Source organism: Daktulosphaira vitifoliae, unplaced genomic scaffold (assembly GCF_025091365.1).
Source record: "Daktulosphaira vitifoliae isolate Bord-2020 unplaced genomic scaffold, ASM2509136v1 Scaffold_3, whole genome shotgun sequence".
NCBI classification, from domain to species: Eukaryota; Metazoa; Arthropoda; class Insecta; order Hemiptera; family Phylloxeridae; genus Daktulosphaira; species Daktulosphaira vitifoliae.
This window is the reverse complement of record NW_026099574.1, coordinates 20,240,785-20,254,341: the sequence shown is the minus strand read 5'-3', so window position 1 is coordinate 20,254,341 and position 13,557 is coordinate 20,240,785. Positions and strand designations below refer to the sequence as shown.

The 13,557-nt window shown below is 25.0% G+C and overlaps 1 protein-coding gene across 9 annotated transcripts in view; it reads left to right on the top strand.

Annotated features, from left to right (window-relative positions):
- The window catches only part of LOC126902380 (putative protein kinase C delta type homolog), a 36,172-nt gene that overhangs the window by 16,950 nt on the left and 5,665 nt on the right, over positions 1-13,557 (top strand). For 3 of the 9 annotated variants that reach the window (XM_050679577.1, XM_050679579.1, XM_050679580.1), the window contains 2 exons: positions 3,267-3,396; positions 11,288-11,389. In XM_050679577.1, coding sequence (XP_050535534.1) covers positions 3,267-3,396; positions 11,288-11,389 — 232 coding nt within the window. Of the gene's footprint in view, positions 1-3,266; positions 3,397-9,190; positions 11,075-11,287; positions 11,390-12,041; positions 12,185-13,557 lie in introns of those variants that run through there. The other 6 variants (XR_007703203.1, XM_050679574.1, XM_050679573.1 and 3 more) reach the window with 6 other exon arrangements.

Here is a 13,557-nt window from a genome sequence, read left to right as displayed (position 1 = left end):
AACCGATTTCTTTCAATGATACGTCAAAAGATCACAAATTGTATCTAGTCGAAGACATTACCCTCAAAAATTGAAAAAAATTCCCTGGTTCCCCGTAAATGGGGGAAACCTCCAATAAAATTACAAATTTAAAAATCGCTAATTTTCGAAATTTTTTCAATTTTTTTTACTAAAAACTGCCGTAACTTTTTCAAAAATGAACATATCAATATAATTTTTTTTTATATAGATGCTTGATGTCTTTACCTATCATTTGGTATATTTTTTTTGTAAATCTGACACTTAACCTGCCCACAGGGGGGGATTTAAAATGACAACTTTTTCACAAAAAATTAACTTTTTCAACTTAACTTTTGAAAATGTTCCGGAAGGTCTGACACTTTTATATATATCTTAAATTAAAGCTAATGTAATATACTTTAATTTGAAAAAAAAAAATTTGACCTCTGGACTTGTCTTCGTGGTGAAAGTTGACATCAAAGTTAATAAAAAATTACGATTTTTGTAAAATAATTTTTTTTTATATTTTTAACTTAATAATGCTCTAACTTTTTCAAAAATGAACATATCAATATAATTTTTTTTTATATAGATGCTTGATGTCTTTACTTATCATTTGGTATATTTTTTTTGTAAATCTGACACTTAACCTGCCCACAGGGGGGGATTTAAAATGACAACTTTTTCACAAAAAATTAACTTTTTCAACTTAACTTTTGAAAATGTTCCGGAAGGTCTGACACTTTTATATATATCTTAAATTAAAGCTAATGTAATGTACTTTAATTTGAAAAAAAAAAATTTGACCTCTGGACTTGTCTTCATGGTGAAAACGGCTACCGAATGCTATTTTTGTGTGAAAATTTTCGATTTTATAATTTACATTTTTTACTTTAAAGTGCTATAACTTTTTAAAAAATGTATGGATCAATACAATTTTTTCATGAGAAGTAGTATTTATATACATCTTTCATTGGATATACTTTTTTTTTAAATCAGACTATTTCCCTATATATGGGGGGGCTTCAAATATAAAAAATGCATATAGAAAGTAGAACTTTTTCAACTTAACTTTTGAAAGTGTTCCGGAAGGTCTGACACTTTTATATATATCTTAAATTAAAGCTAATGTAATATACTTTATTATGCAAAAAAAAAATTTCGGACTTTATTTTATCTTCATGGTGAAAACAGACATCAAAGTTTATAAAAAAAATACGATTTTTGTAAAAAAATTCTTTTTTATATTTTTAACTTTATAATGCTATAACTTTTTGAAAGATGTATGGATCAATATAATTTTTTTTTTATAGATGCATGATGTCTTTACCTATCATTTGGTATATATTTTTTTTATATCTGACCCTTTACCTGCCCACAGGGGGGGATTTAAAATGACAACTTTTTCACAAAAAATTTACTTTTTCAACTTAAATTTTGAAACTGTTCCGGAAAGTCTGACACTTTTATTTATATCTTAAATTAAAGTTAATGTAATCTACTTTATTATGCGAAAAAAAAATTTCGGACTTTATTTTATCTTCACGGTGAAAATGGCTACCAAATGCTATTATTATGTGAAAATTTTCGTTTTTATTTTTTACATTTTTAACTTTATAATGCTATGACATATTTAAAAGTGTATGGATCAACATTATTTTTTTATAAGAAATAATATTTTTTATTAATCCCTTTTTCATTCGACATACTTTATCTTAATTAGGATATTAATAATGAACTAGCAGATCATGTAGCTTTTGGAATAATCCACCAATTTTTTAAAATTAATCACTATCTAAAGATTTGCATCGAAGCGTTTTTTTTTGATAGTGATTTTAATCACTGTCAGATATCATTATACTTGATTCATCTATGCCACGTCACCACTGTGCCGCGACCCCCCTGTGCTGGGTTTTTTTTTTCTGGTTACTTTTAGTTACATATTATACTTCAATTATTGGCTATGTAATACTTTTTAAGTTCATCCCTTATGCCTTGTAACTTTGTTTTTTTTTAATGGGAACACATATTTTGAATTTAATAAAATGTTTCAGTTTTTAATTTTTTAGTAAATGGCATTTGAATTTTTAATATAACTTTATTCTTTTATCAGATATAAAAAGTTTCAAATTTTTGGTTACTATACATGTATAATACACAAAGCATTACAAATACAATTAGCTAATTGTTTTTTTATGACATCGATTTTTGGAGATACGCAGCATTTATTATAAATGATAGTATGCAATATTGTTATAAGTTTATAAACACTGTCAATACATAAAGCATAATTTGATAGTCTACTATTAATAGTCATATTTGACAATAAACACTCTATGATTGCGAGAGTGGTGTCATAAAAAAACAATTAGCTACCTGTATTTGTAGTGCCTCGTTTATCATACATTTATAGTAACCAAAAATTTGAAACTTCAGGATTTTATATCTAATAAACGAAAAAAGATATGATTAAAAAATCATTCTGTATATGAATTAAAATAGCTTTAATTAAAAAACCTTTCTGTCTTAAATATCTTGATCGTATTTAGATCCATTAATATTTTTAAGTTCAATGTTTTGAATTAAATTTTTAAAACGTGTTTTAAACATTCTTTTAAAACAACAAGTTTTATACGTTATAACCTTGAATTTCTATAGTTATTTTACTATCTCAGTTCCATTTTCCTGACAATTTTAATATTAGTAAAAAAATATTTTACAAGTAACAAAAAATGTATTTTATTTTAAATAATTATTTTATTTCATAGTTAGTTGATAAATTATACCCTTTTTTTTGGATATAATTTTATTGACATATTTATTCCAAATTGGAATTTCCAATGTATTAACTACAATTAACACGCCTGCGCTTACCATTTGTGTCAAATCTATAATGACATATAGATGATAATCAATAAAAAAATTTTTGCTCTAAAAATAAAGAAAAATATTATATAATGACAAAGTCTCCAAAATAAAATTTAGCTATTGGAAAATTAATTAGCTTCTAGAATAAGAACGGGTATTACAGTAAAAATCAAATTTTTATTTTAATATTTATTATTATAAGGAGTACAATAGGTGGATTGCAACACTAGGTTATTGCCTTTTTAAGTATTATAGTATAAAGGTTAAATATAAGTCACCTATCATAGAAATTTCACGTAACATCAAAAAAAGTTGTTTGTTCTGTTAATTAAAAAAATAATATTTAGATATTTTATCTGCATAAAATTTATTAGTGAAATTCTTATGCTTACCCATAGTATTTGAGGGAACGATTTAAAATTGATGTGCCACATCGATTTAAAGGATACAATTTCATGTCACCAACATTTTGTGACCATTGCGGCTCATTACTATATGGATTATTCAAACAAGGTCTTAAATGTGAAGGTAATTATGAATGAATTTAAATTTTAATGTTTTTATATAGTTTATAATATATAGTAAACGAATTAATATTTTAACATTTCTTTTGAATGCTAAAACACAATTTAAACTTAAAATTATATTTTTATAAGAATTTTCGTCTTAATACAATTCATAAAAACAACTGAAAAATAAACTATTTACTTGGCTTAGGAAATAAATTTACAACCGTCTCTTAATTAAAACTATAACAGCGCCTAAAATAATATACTTGAAATAAAGCAAAAAGATGAACTGCCAGGGGATACAACTTTATTTTATTATAATATATTTTAAATACTAACCAGAGAGAGAACTAGGGGATTTTAACCCCCCTGATATTATTTTCTGATTGCGCCATTGGTTAATACACTATTAATTCACACTNCCCCCCTGATATTATTTTCTGATTGCGCCATTGGTTAATACACTATTAATTCACACTAGATAATATTGAGGGTTGCAAAAAAAAAAATGTTAATTAAAAAGTTTTATTTTTGTTAAAAAATAAATGTTTATTTATTTTTGTTAAAAATCTATTCAACAAACAGTACTAATACTATTTTTTTATACTTTTATAATTAAAAAAAAACTTATGTCACCAGACATTTTTAATAAAAATATGATGAATTAGAACATTTTTTTAGCAAAGACTAAAAATTATAAAAATTATTTCTATTTTTTGATTATTTTTATTATGTCTAATAAAAAAGTCGATTTAAATCATATTTTATTTAAAATTTCGTAGGAATAATTATCGCAGAAACCAATAATATTAGTATGTTTTTCTAAAATAAATTACGATAAAGATCAACTTATTAGTTATTATAAAAATTTCGAAACAACCTAACTTTTGACTTTTATGTTGTATATAAGTCATCAGAAACACGACTAGATAAATTTAAATTATTTTTATTATACATAAAAGAAAGAACCATAGATGAATACCCCAGTCTAAACAAATGATTAATGAATCTAAATTATAAAATGTATGCAGTTTTGATTATTTAAGGATTTTGAGAGATAAAAATTACTCTAAAATACCATATTTTAATATAAAAATTAATTTTTCAAATATAAATATTCAGTGTTGTAATTTATTACATAACTAGGAGTACATTCCAAAATAATAAAAATAATTTTCAAATACAAAATGTGAGTGTATCAAATTTATATATATACAGAGTGGCCCATCACTCACTGACAACTTAAATAACTTTTGATCCAGTTAATATTTTTAGCTGATTTTTTTTTTAAATAATAGTTATACGTTAGATCTATAGCTATATCTCAATAATTAATTTTTTTTACATTTTATTAANACGTTAGGTCTATAGCTATATCTCAATAATTAATTTTTTTACATTTTATTAAAAATATTAATTATTTTTAAATTTTAAATAAAATGTAAAAAATAAATCTAAGATAGCTATTTTGTAGAGTAGAATTTAAGAAAAATTTTAGTAAAAAAATATCTTATTAATATTGAGTAGTAAATATTCTGTAGCGTTTTGAAGTTTGTGAAAATTTGAATTTTCATGTATTATTTTACGGTATTAAACATTGAAATACGTATTGAGAAAAGGACAGAAGAAAACGCTATCTTTTCAATATACTTTTGAATGAGAGTGATAAGTAATAATTGCCTTATCTAATTTCTTATCATGGTATTAATACCAAGTTTGTAATGTATACACATTATCATCATATGTATACACAGTAATCATGAAAAGATAGCGTTTTCTTTTACATTTTCTGTACATAAGAATACAGTAAATTTGTCTTATATCTAACTTTAATTTCTGAACATTTTCAATATCTTGATTTTTAATGGTTTATTATATTTTTATTCTGTTATGGTTACTGTTTCCTGGTTATAGTTTTTATGAAGACATAATATTATGATTTGAATTGAAACTTATTTTAAACTCAAATTAAGCCTCATAAGGTTAAATTTAGAGACGTTATATTGATGTTTGATTGTTATAAAAATCATTTTATTAAGTGAATTTATTGTTCCCCTAATATTTATTATTGTTATTAATGACCCGAAAAAAAAAATTTCGTTAATTTTTACTTGGTATAGGTTACAGTTCTCTAAAACTTTAACTTTTGAAATTCTAATAAAGACAGAAGATTCCTAAAAATTTAATATTATTAATTTAATAAAGTTTTTATTGAAAAACTATAAAATATTTAATTAGTATTAATTCGTTTACTATTAGATAATAATCCCTCTCTGATTGTGCCACTGAATATTTAATAGTTAGTTCAAAAGTGGCCAGCTCTTTCAAAACTAAATTATGTTAATTACATTTCAATGTTTCCTTAGGGAGGTATTGTATTAAATTTATGACCTTCGGGTTGTATTATTAATACATGGTTTAAACAAGATTAAACCTATAGCTCAATAAAAAATTGACAATCCAATAAAGAGGTGCTATTGTAAAAAATTTATGTGACTTTTCGAGTTAAACATTTTTTTATTTTAAGTTAATATTTTAAATATATTTTTATTATTAAATTTAATATACTACTCTGATATTAATAAAAAAATTTTAATGATGTTAAATAAATTATTACACTAAAATGAATTATCTTGAGAGTACAGGATTATATGCGCAATTTGAGAGATATAAAAGAGGTTTAGCCATCCTAATTTTGTCGTAGCCAATCAAAAAAAAAAAAATGTAAAATACATAAAAAAATTTGAGGTTTAAAATTAAGTTAGATCTTACCAACATTTTATTAAAAAATTGCACCTATTCATAGGGTAATTAAAATATGTTTTATACTTTAATTTTGAAATATGATTATAACATATAAAAATAATTAATCATTTGTGGCTAATATTATTTAAAATTAAAAATATTTAACTAAAAAAAAACACAAAAATTAATAAAAAAAACGTGTGCATATGTATTTGTGGAACAATGTTACCCTTATCAGCACTAAACTTATACTACTATGTGTTAAACACATTGGCTCCTAGCTCCTTTCAAGGTCTTATCTTCTAGCGCTAAACACGTATGTGTTTTGTGGTGATTATAGTAACATTGTTACCAAAATTAGTATACACAATTTTTTCAGTCATTTTGGTGGTTTTTAAAGTTAAATATTTTTTGGTTTTTTAAATTAATATTCTAAATAAATTTTTAATTTAAAATATGATTATAATTTTAATATAATATAATAATAGCAGGTTTTTAATTGTTTATTTTTTAATAATAAAGGAACGAAATGTGAACAAATTTTTTTTTTGGAGGAACTGGTTGGAATAAGTTCAGATAAATAAAACTTTGCTTACACTGGCTAATTAAGAAAAAATTATTTTTAAGTAAAATTTAAAAAAAAAAATCATTTTAAAGAATATAAAAAATTTGAAGAAAAAATTCTTAAAAATCTTCGATTTTTTTATCTACATACGTATATTTTATAAGTATTGTCTTAATGATTTTATACATGTTAAATTTATTAATATTTATAATGGCATCTAGATTAAAATCTCTTAGTATGCTAAAACAGACTATTTTTACAGACATGAAAGAACCTTCGCCTCCACAATCTCTTAGATTTCAAACACTGTGATATATGAAAATAAGATCAATTATCATAATAAGATTAAAAATTGATCTTATAATAATTATTGTTATAATAATTCAGAAAAATTATAATGTAATTTCTATAAGTATAATAGTTATAAACAGTACTGTTAAAAATGATCGAAAAATTCCCATATGTCAGTATGATACTTTTAATATGATTTTCACATATGTAGTGTAATTTTGATATTAAGTATCAAAATTTTCGTATACGGAAATAACATTTTTATCACTATTCAAGATTTCCTTAACATTAAAAAATTCAGGCACATTTTTTTAAAACTGTAGTAAAACAATCTTTAAGTTTTTTGAATTATACTTATTCTACCATTAATCAATAGTTGTAAATTAAAATATTTGATTATAGATTAAAACGACAATAACTCTAATATACTATTAACAATACAAACTATAGTAAACAAAATTAATTTTTGATCTATTTGAAGTATCAAACAGCCGAGGCTGCTTGATAAGTGGATTTCATGTGGGCGCTTTGGCGCTTATATACAATGATCTTGCGTTAATACTTTGGCAATAGTGAATTATTTTCAAAAAAAGTGAATTACTTCAACCTTGGTACTGTTTAAATACAAACGTACTTTATCAAACTATTTTACTCTGTGGCCACCTGTTACATTTCTTCATTAATATTTGTTGATTGCATTGCAAAAATATGCTTTATTGGTGTTGTAAAAATGAAATATTTAGAGATATATAAATATTATTATATTTGTTGACCTTGATTCAATCTAAACGAGTTAAGACTATTTTTGCACTAGGACAATATGATCCGTATTTTTGAGCGTCGATCACTCATTATGATTATATATGCGCCGAGTGACGTGTTTAATTTTAGGTAGCTAAATAATTGTAACTTAGAATAAGTTGTTGGTGTACATTGAAAAAATTACCAAATATATTTCTGGCTATTTAAATTAAACAGTATTTTTTAAATAGAACTTTTGGATAATTTGAGAATGCGGGAAGAACACATGCAAATTAAATCGATAATTATTATATAATAATTAAGAAACAACAAAATTATTTTAGCTTCGNAAATTAAATCGATAATTATTATATAATAATTAAGAAACAACAAAATTATTTTAGCTTCGATGTGAAGCGGAGAAGGTATTAATTTTACTATGATGTGTTTTTTTTTTTTTATGTCTGTTGCCACTTTTTCTCAGCTCTCATTGGACCGATTTCTTTCGAAAATACGTCAAAAGATCACAAATCGTATCTAGTTGAAGACATTACTCTTAAAAATTGAAAAAAAATCCCTCGTTCCCCGCAAATGGGGGAAATATCCAAAAAAATTACAAATTTAAAAATCACTAATTTTCGAAATTTTTTCACTTCTTTTTTTTTAAAACTTCCATTACTTTTTGAAAAATCAACAAATCAACATAATTTTTTTTATACTAAAAAATTAGATATCTACCTTTCATTTGATATCATTTTTTTGAAAATCTATCACTTAACCTGCTCATTAGGGGGGATTTAAAATAGTAACTTTTTTACAAAAATTAACTTATTCAACTTAATTTTTGAAAATGTTCCGGAAATACTGGGTCCTTTAAACATATATAAAATTAAAGCTTATTTTATGTACTACAAAATGAAAAAAAAAATTTGTCCCTACGACCTATCTTCTATGCGCAAATGACTGCCGTATTCAAAAATATGCTATTTTTGTATTAAAATTATGGGTTTTGTATTTTATTTTAATAGAAGTTGATGTTGATTTTGCAATTATCCATCAATTTTTTAAAATTAAACACTATCTACAGATTTGCATCGAAGCGTTTCTTATGATAGTGATTTTAATCACTTTCAGATTAAATCTATACTGGACCTAACTATGTAATGTCTCCAATATGCCACGACCCCACTGTGCTACCGTTTTGTTTTAAAAATTTGTAAAATACATTTTGCTTTACAATTTTATAAATGGCACATCTGTTGGAATTTTATTTTAAATCTATTTATGTAATTTCTATTATTTATATTCATTACATTTATTTGTAAGTTTTAATTTAAAAAACTTACTGTTAATAAATTATTTATCATATTGATGAAATTATAATTTGATCTGTAATATTTTTTTAACTTAAATTATAGCAATACAAATATAAAAACGCTTGTCAGTATGCAATTGAATTTTTTATTTCAGAACATATTTATGCAAGTAATTATTTGTCTTAATGTTTTAAATTTCTTTTGGCTATTGTTCAAGACGTTTAATTCGCTTTCGATGCTTGCCAAACTTTAATCCTAGCAAAACATAGCTCAAGACTGCCGGAAAACTCCTTCAGTTTACATCGTGACACTGTTAGTGAAACTTAACTATTTACAGTTTCGCGTAAACGAAATGCGTCCCTTCTTTTTGAAAATTATCTAAGTATGTCATTATTTGTTGAATAAATTTATAACTAACAGTGAATGCTATACTATCTTATTATGTAGAAATGCAATTTTTACTTCATTAAATTAAAACTATATTCATTAACTCAATTACATTAATACACAAAAAACATATACATAATCAAATAATAAAAATAGTTGTACGATGCCGTTTTTTACCGATTACGGGTTTCCTACTCGGTCCGTTCCGTTCTCTTCGCAATATTATAGCCAACTGTCACCATACTCTGGTGCTGTAAGCCGGACTCCTCAATTACAACCAACCAGAATCTATAACTCAATAGTAGCTGAACAAACGCTGAGGGCGATTCGAAGGACTCCTGCAGCTATAACAGCTCGTCATTATGCAAGGCCAATACATATTAATTCTGCAGAAATCGACGTCACAACTCCCCGTCGCCGGCCACTTCAGTCATTAAATCCAAAAATATCCGAGGACAACGCAGGTGGTAACATTCATAGGGGTCGTACAGTTGTACGGCTACATACAAAAAACAAAAAAACTCCACCAAGTATAGAAGTAGAAGTTGAAAGTCCAAAAAAATCTACTCCGGAATCTTTGGTCTTATCTGAAGAATTTGGAGGTATGGCTAAAAAGGGGACTATCAAACGACACCTGTCTATAGGGGTCAAAGTGGCGATAACTGATGATAGGCGACCATCGGTAACTGACGTTATGCTTCGTGAACAAGAAGCTCTATTTGATACAATGATTATGGAAGAAATGGAAGTTCAAAAGGATAGACGTAAAAGTTATCCCGTAGATTTAGATGTTGTAAAAAGACGACCAAAACGTCGATCAGATGCAAACATTTTTGTACCTTGTGATAAAAAAAACCAACTATTAACATCTAAGACGTCAGAAAATGTTGGTAAGAAGTCCGTTAACTGGACATTAAACTATGACGTCATTATTGAGGAAAAATCAAGTTTAGTTAAAAAATCGGAGAACGGATCGGATCAGCCTGTAAGTTTTACTTTCAAGCTTAATAAGAAACAGACCAGTGGAATCAGTAAAAAAGTCAACGCTAACCATAATGTAGTACCAGTTAAGTCACAGCATGCAGACGGTAACAACATAATAACGCATGCGTGTACGTTAAATGCTAATACAATACAGGTTGATAACACTACAGACGACGGCAGCGGTTCGTTGAAGAAAAAAAAGAAAGTTGTGAAAAAAAAGAAAATAGTGATTAAAAAAAAAATGCCCAAAAAAGAGAATAGCGAGAGTACTTTGGTTTCAAACCAACAAGTGAAGCAAAATTCTAAAAAAACAGTAAATACTCCGTTTGTTTGCACATCATTTGGTAAAACGTTTATTTCGCCATCACAGGTGAGCAACACAAAAACTAAATTAGAAAAACCAAAGCCCAAGCCTGTAAAACTAGAACCATCGTCACCACAGCCATCGTCATCGCTGCCCATTAAGGTTTGTACGGAAACAACATCATCAAATGAAGAATCCTCGTCCGATGAATGCAGTCAATCTTCGACAACCTCATCGCTGTGCAATAGTGATAGTACCTACTATTATGATACAGATGAATATGGTGAAAAAAAAATCCCGCGTAGTATAAGCTCGTTCGATTCTGGTTTGCCATCCTCACCTACACTAGTACACGATCCTATAGGTAAACCCTATAACTAATACAATATTAATTATACATGTTAATTTAACTAAATTTAATCATTTTTTTTGTGGTATTTACTTTTTAAATCTTAATGAGCTGGTCACTTTGATAAGGATAAAATTAAATAGCAAATAATAAATATAGGAAATCATTTCAACAGTTATAATACTTTAAGGGTAATTTGGGTGTGTTTATTTATGTGTGCGTAATTAGATTGTGACGTCAATTGCCACAGAAAATGCGAAAAACTCATGCCAAATTTGTGTGGGGTCAACCAAAAGTTAATAGTCGAAGCATTATCGACACTAAAACGAGGTAAACTCATTTTTTTACCTAAATATTAATGAAACAAAAATGGTAAAAGTGATTATTAAATATTTTGAATAAGGTTTGGAACATTCGTCTAAAAAATGAATGCATTTGTATTCAAAAATCAGTTTTTTTCAAAAATAATTCGTTATTGTTTACATTCACTAAAAAAGAATAGATACATGCACGTTGTTAATATTGTTAATAAATGTTTTTATAAAACATTTATTAAATTGACAGCTTATAATTAATGGTTAAAACGCCTCCCCGTTAAATTTTAGCCACTATTATTAGATCTCTAAAATGAACTAAATATTATAATGTAGGAAGATGTTACATTTGGTCTATATAAAGTTCAATGAAAGTTAGATTAATAAAATATAAAAATTAAATAAATTAAACAGCTTTTTAAAAATAAATAACAAAAATAAAAAAAATAAAAGCTTGCCTTGCAACTATATTTAGGTTAGATAAATCATAATTACTAGAATAATACATTATAGTAAATAAATAAAATTTTCTCATGTTTCTAATAAATAATAAAGTTTAAAAATTGAACTTGTCTGAGATAATTTTTTATTTATTTCTATTTTTTAGTCTTACTTAATAAAACATTAGTAAAATAACAAAATTTAATAAATTATTTTTACTGTTTTAGTTTCGAATGGAAAAATCTATTAATAAAATATGTTGAAATTTAACCAGTTACAATTTAGTAATTGTTTATCAGTCATCAATTGTCACACAAGAGTTATTTTCCTAGTAATACCGTGTGACTAGATCTATATTGATACAAATTATGTGAGTTTTGATTACCTTAATACACTATATGGGAAAATATATGATAAAAATCGCAAATCAATAATAATGTAATTGTTTAGAGATTAATAATAAAACAATTAATTTTGATTAAAATTACAAGGTTATTTTTTTATAAAACGAATTCATTTACATTCATAATTCATACATTAATATTTACATTTACACATTTATTCATTCATCAAAAAATTAATGCATTCCTAACAGTGGCATCATTTGGGTGGGAGCAGCTTGGAAAATTACTCCGATCTATTTTATTTGGATAAATTGCGCTAATTTTAAATTAATGTGTGTGATGGTAATCATAAATAGTTCAATTTTCTGTCATTAGTTATCGCTTGATTGTAAATTGAACATTTTTATAATTTTGTACAATATGTACAATAATTCGACTGCGTAGTATTTTATTTAACGGATGCAATTATATATATATATATAATAATAATAATACGCCCAAAGAAAAACCTCAATCAAAATTGATAGAGAAATTTTATCAAGGGTTTATGATAATGTTTTATTAATACGAACAAAATAACTATTCTTATAAATAATTATTGTTCAAGACAAGAAAAAAAAATATCATATTGATAAATATATCATAGGTTCAATAGTAATAATATATTTATCAAATTGAATAATGAATTTATTATATAGATCGAGGTTTTTCTCTTGGTGTATAATATAAGGGCTGAGTGCAAGAAGGTGCATTTTAGCGGAAATGTTCTTATTGCTTAAAATATATTTTTAGGTTCAGTGACCTCTCTACTATATATGTGTGTGTGTGTAAAATATTCTATGAAAACCGTATAAATTACACACACAAAAATGTTTTATGTAATAACGTAGAAATGCCTTTTTTATATAGAGCACATATTTCTTTATATTTTCCCTCTAATTATTCAGGTAACATTTGACTATTAATGTTATTTGTCGCCAAAAAACTAAAAAACTTTTGTAAGTCTCGTGTTCATGTTGTTTTGTGTTCACGTCTTATAAATACTTTTTATTTAAATGACATATAAATATAAAAATTATAAAAAAAAATTAAAGACCACACAGTTAACATATAATATATTATAAAGTAATACTTGAAAATGGAGAAATGTATTTTATTGACTTTGTTCCACTATACTATTTTTATTTTTATTCTGTTATATTAAAATAAAAATGTAAATACTGCTTAATACATTTTCATAACCAAAAATATAATTTATTTATAACTTTATTAATAAAAAAAAATATATGATTATTTTCTTTAAGATTTAATCTTACCGTACCATACAGACAGAACAAAAAAAATGACCGAAATTTAAATCTTTAAATACGTTTATACTAATATAGGTTTTTTTATAAAA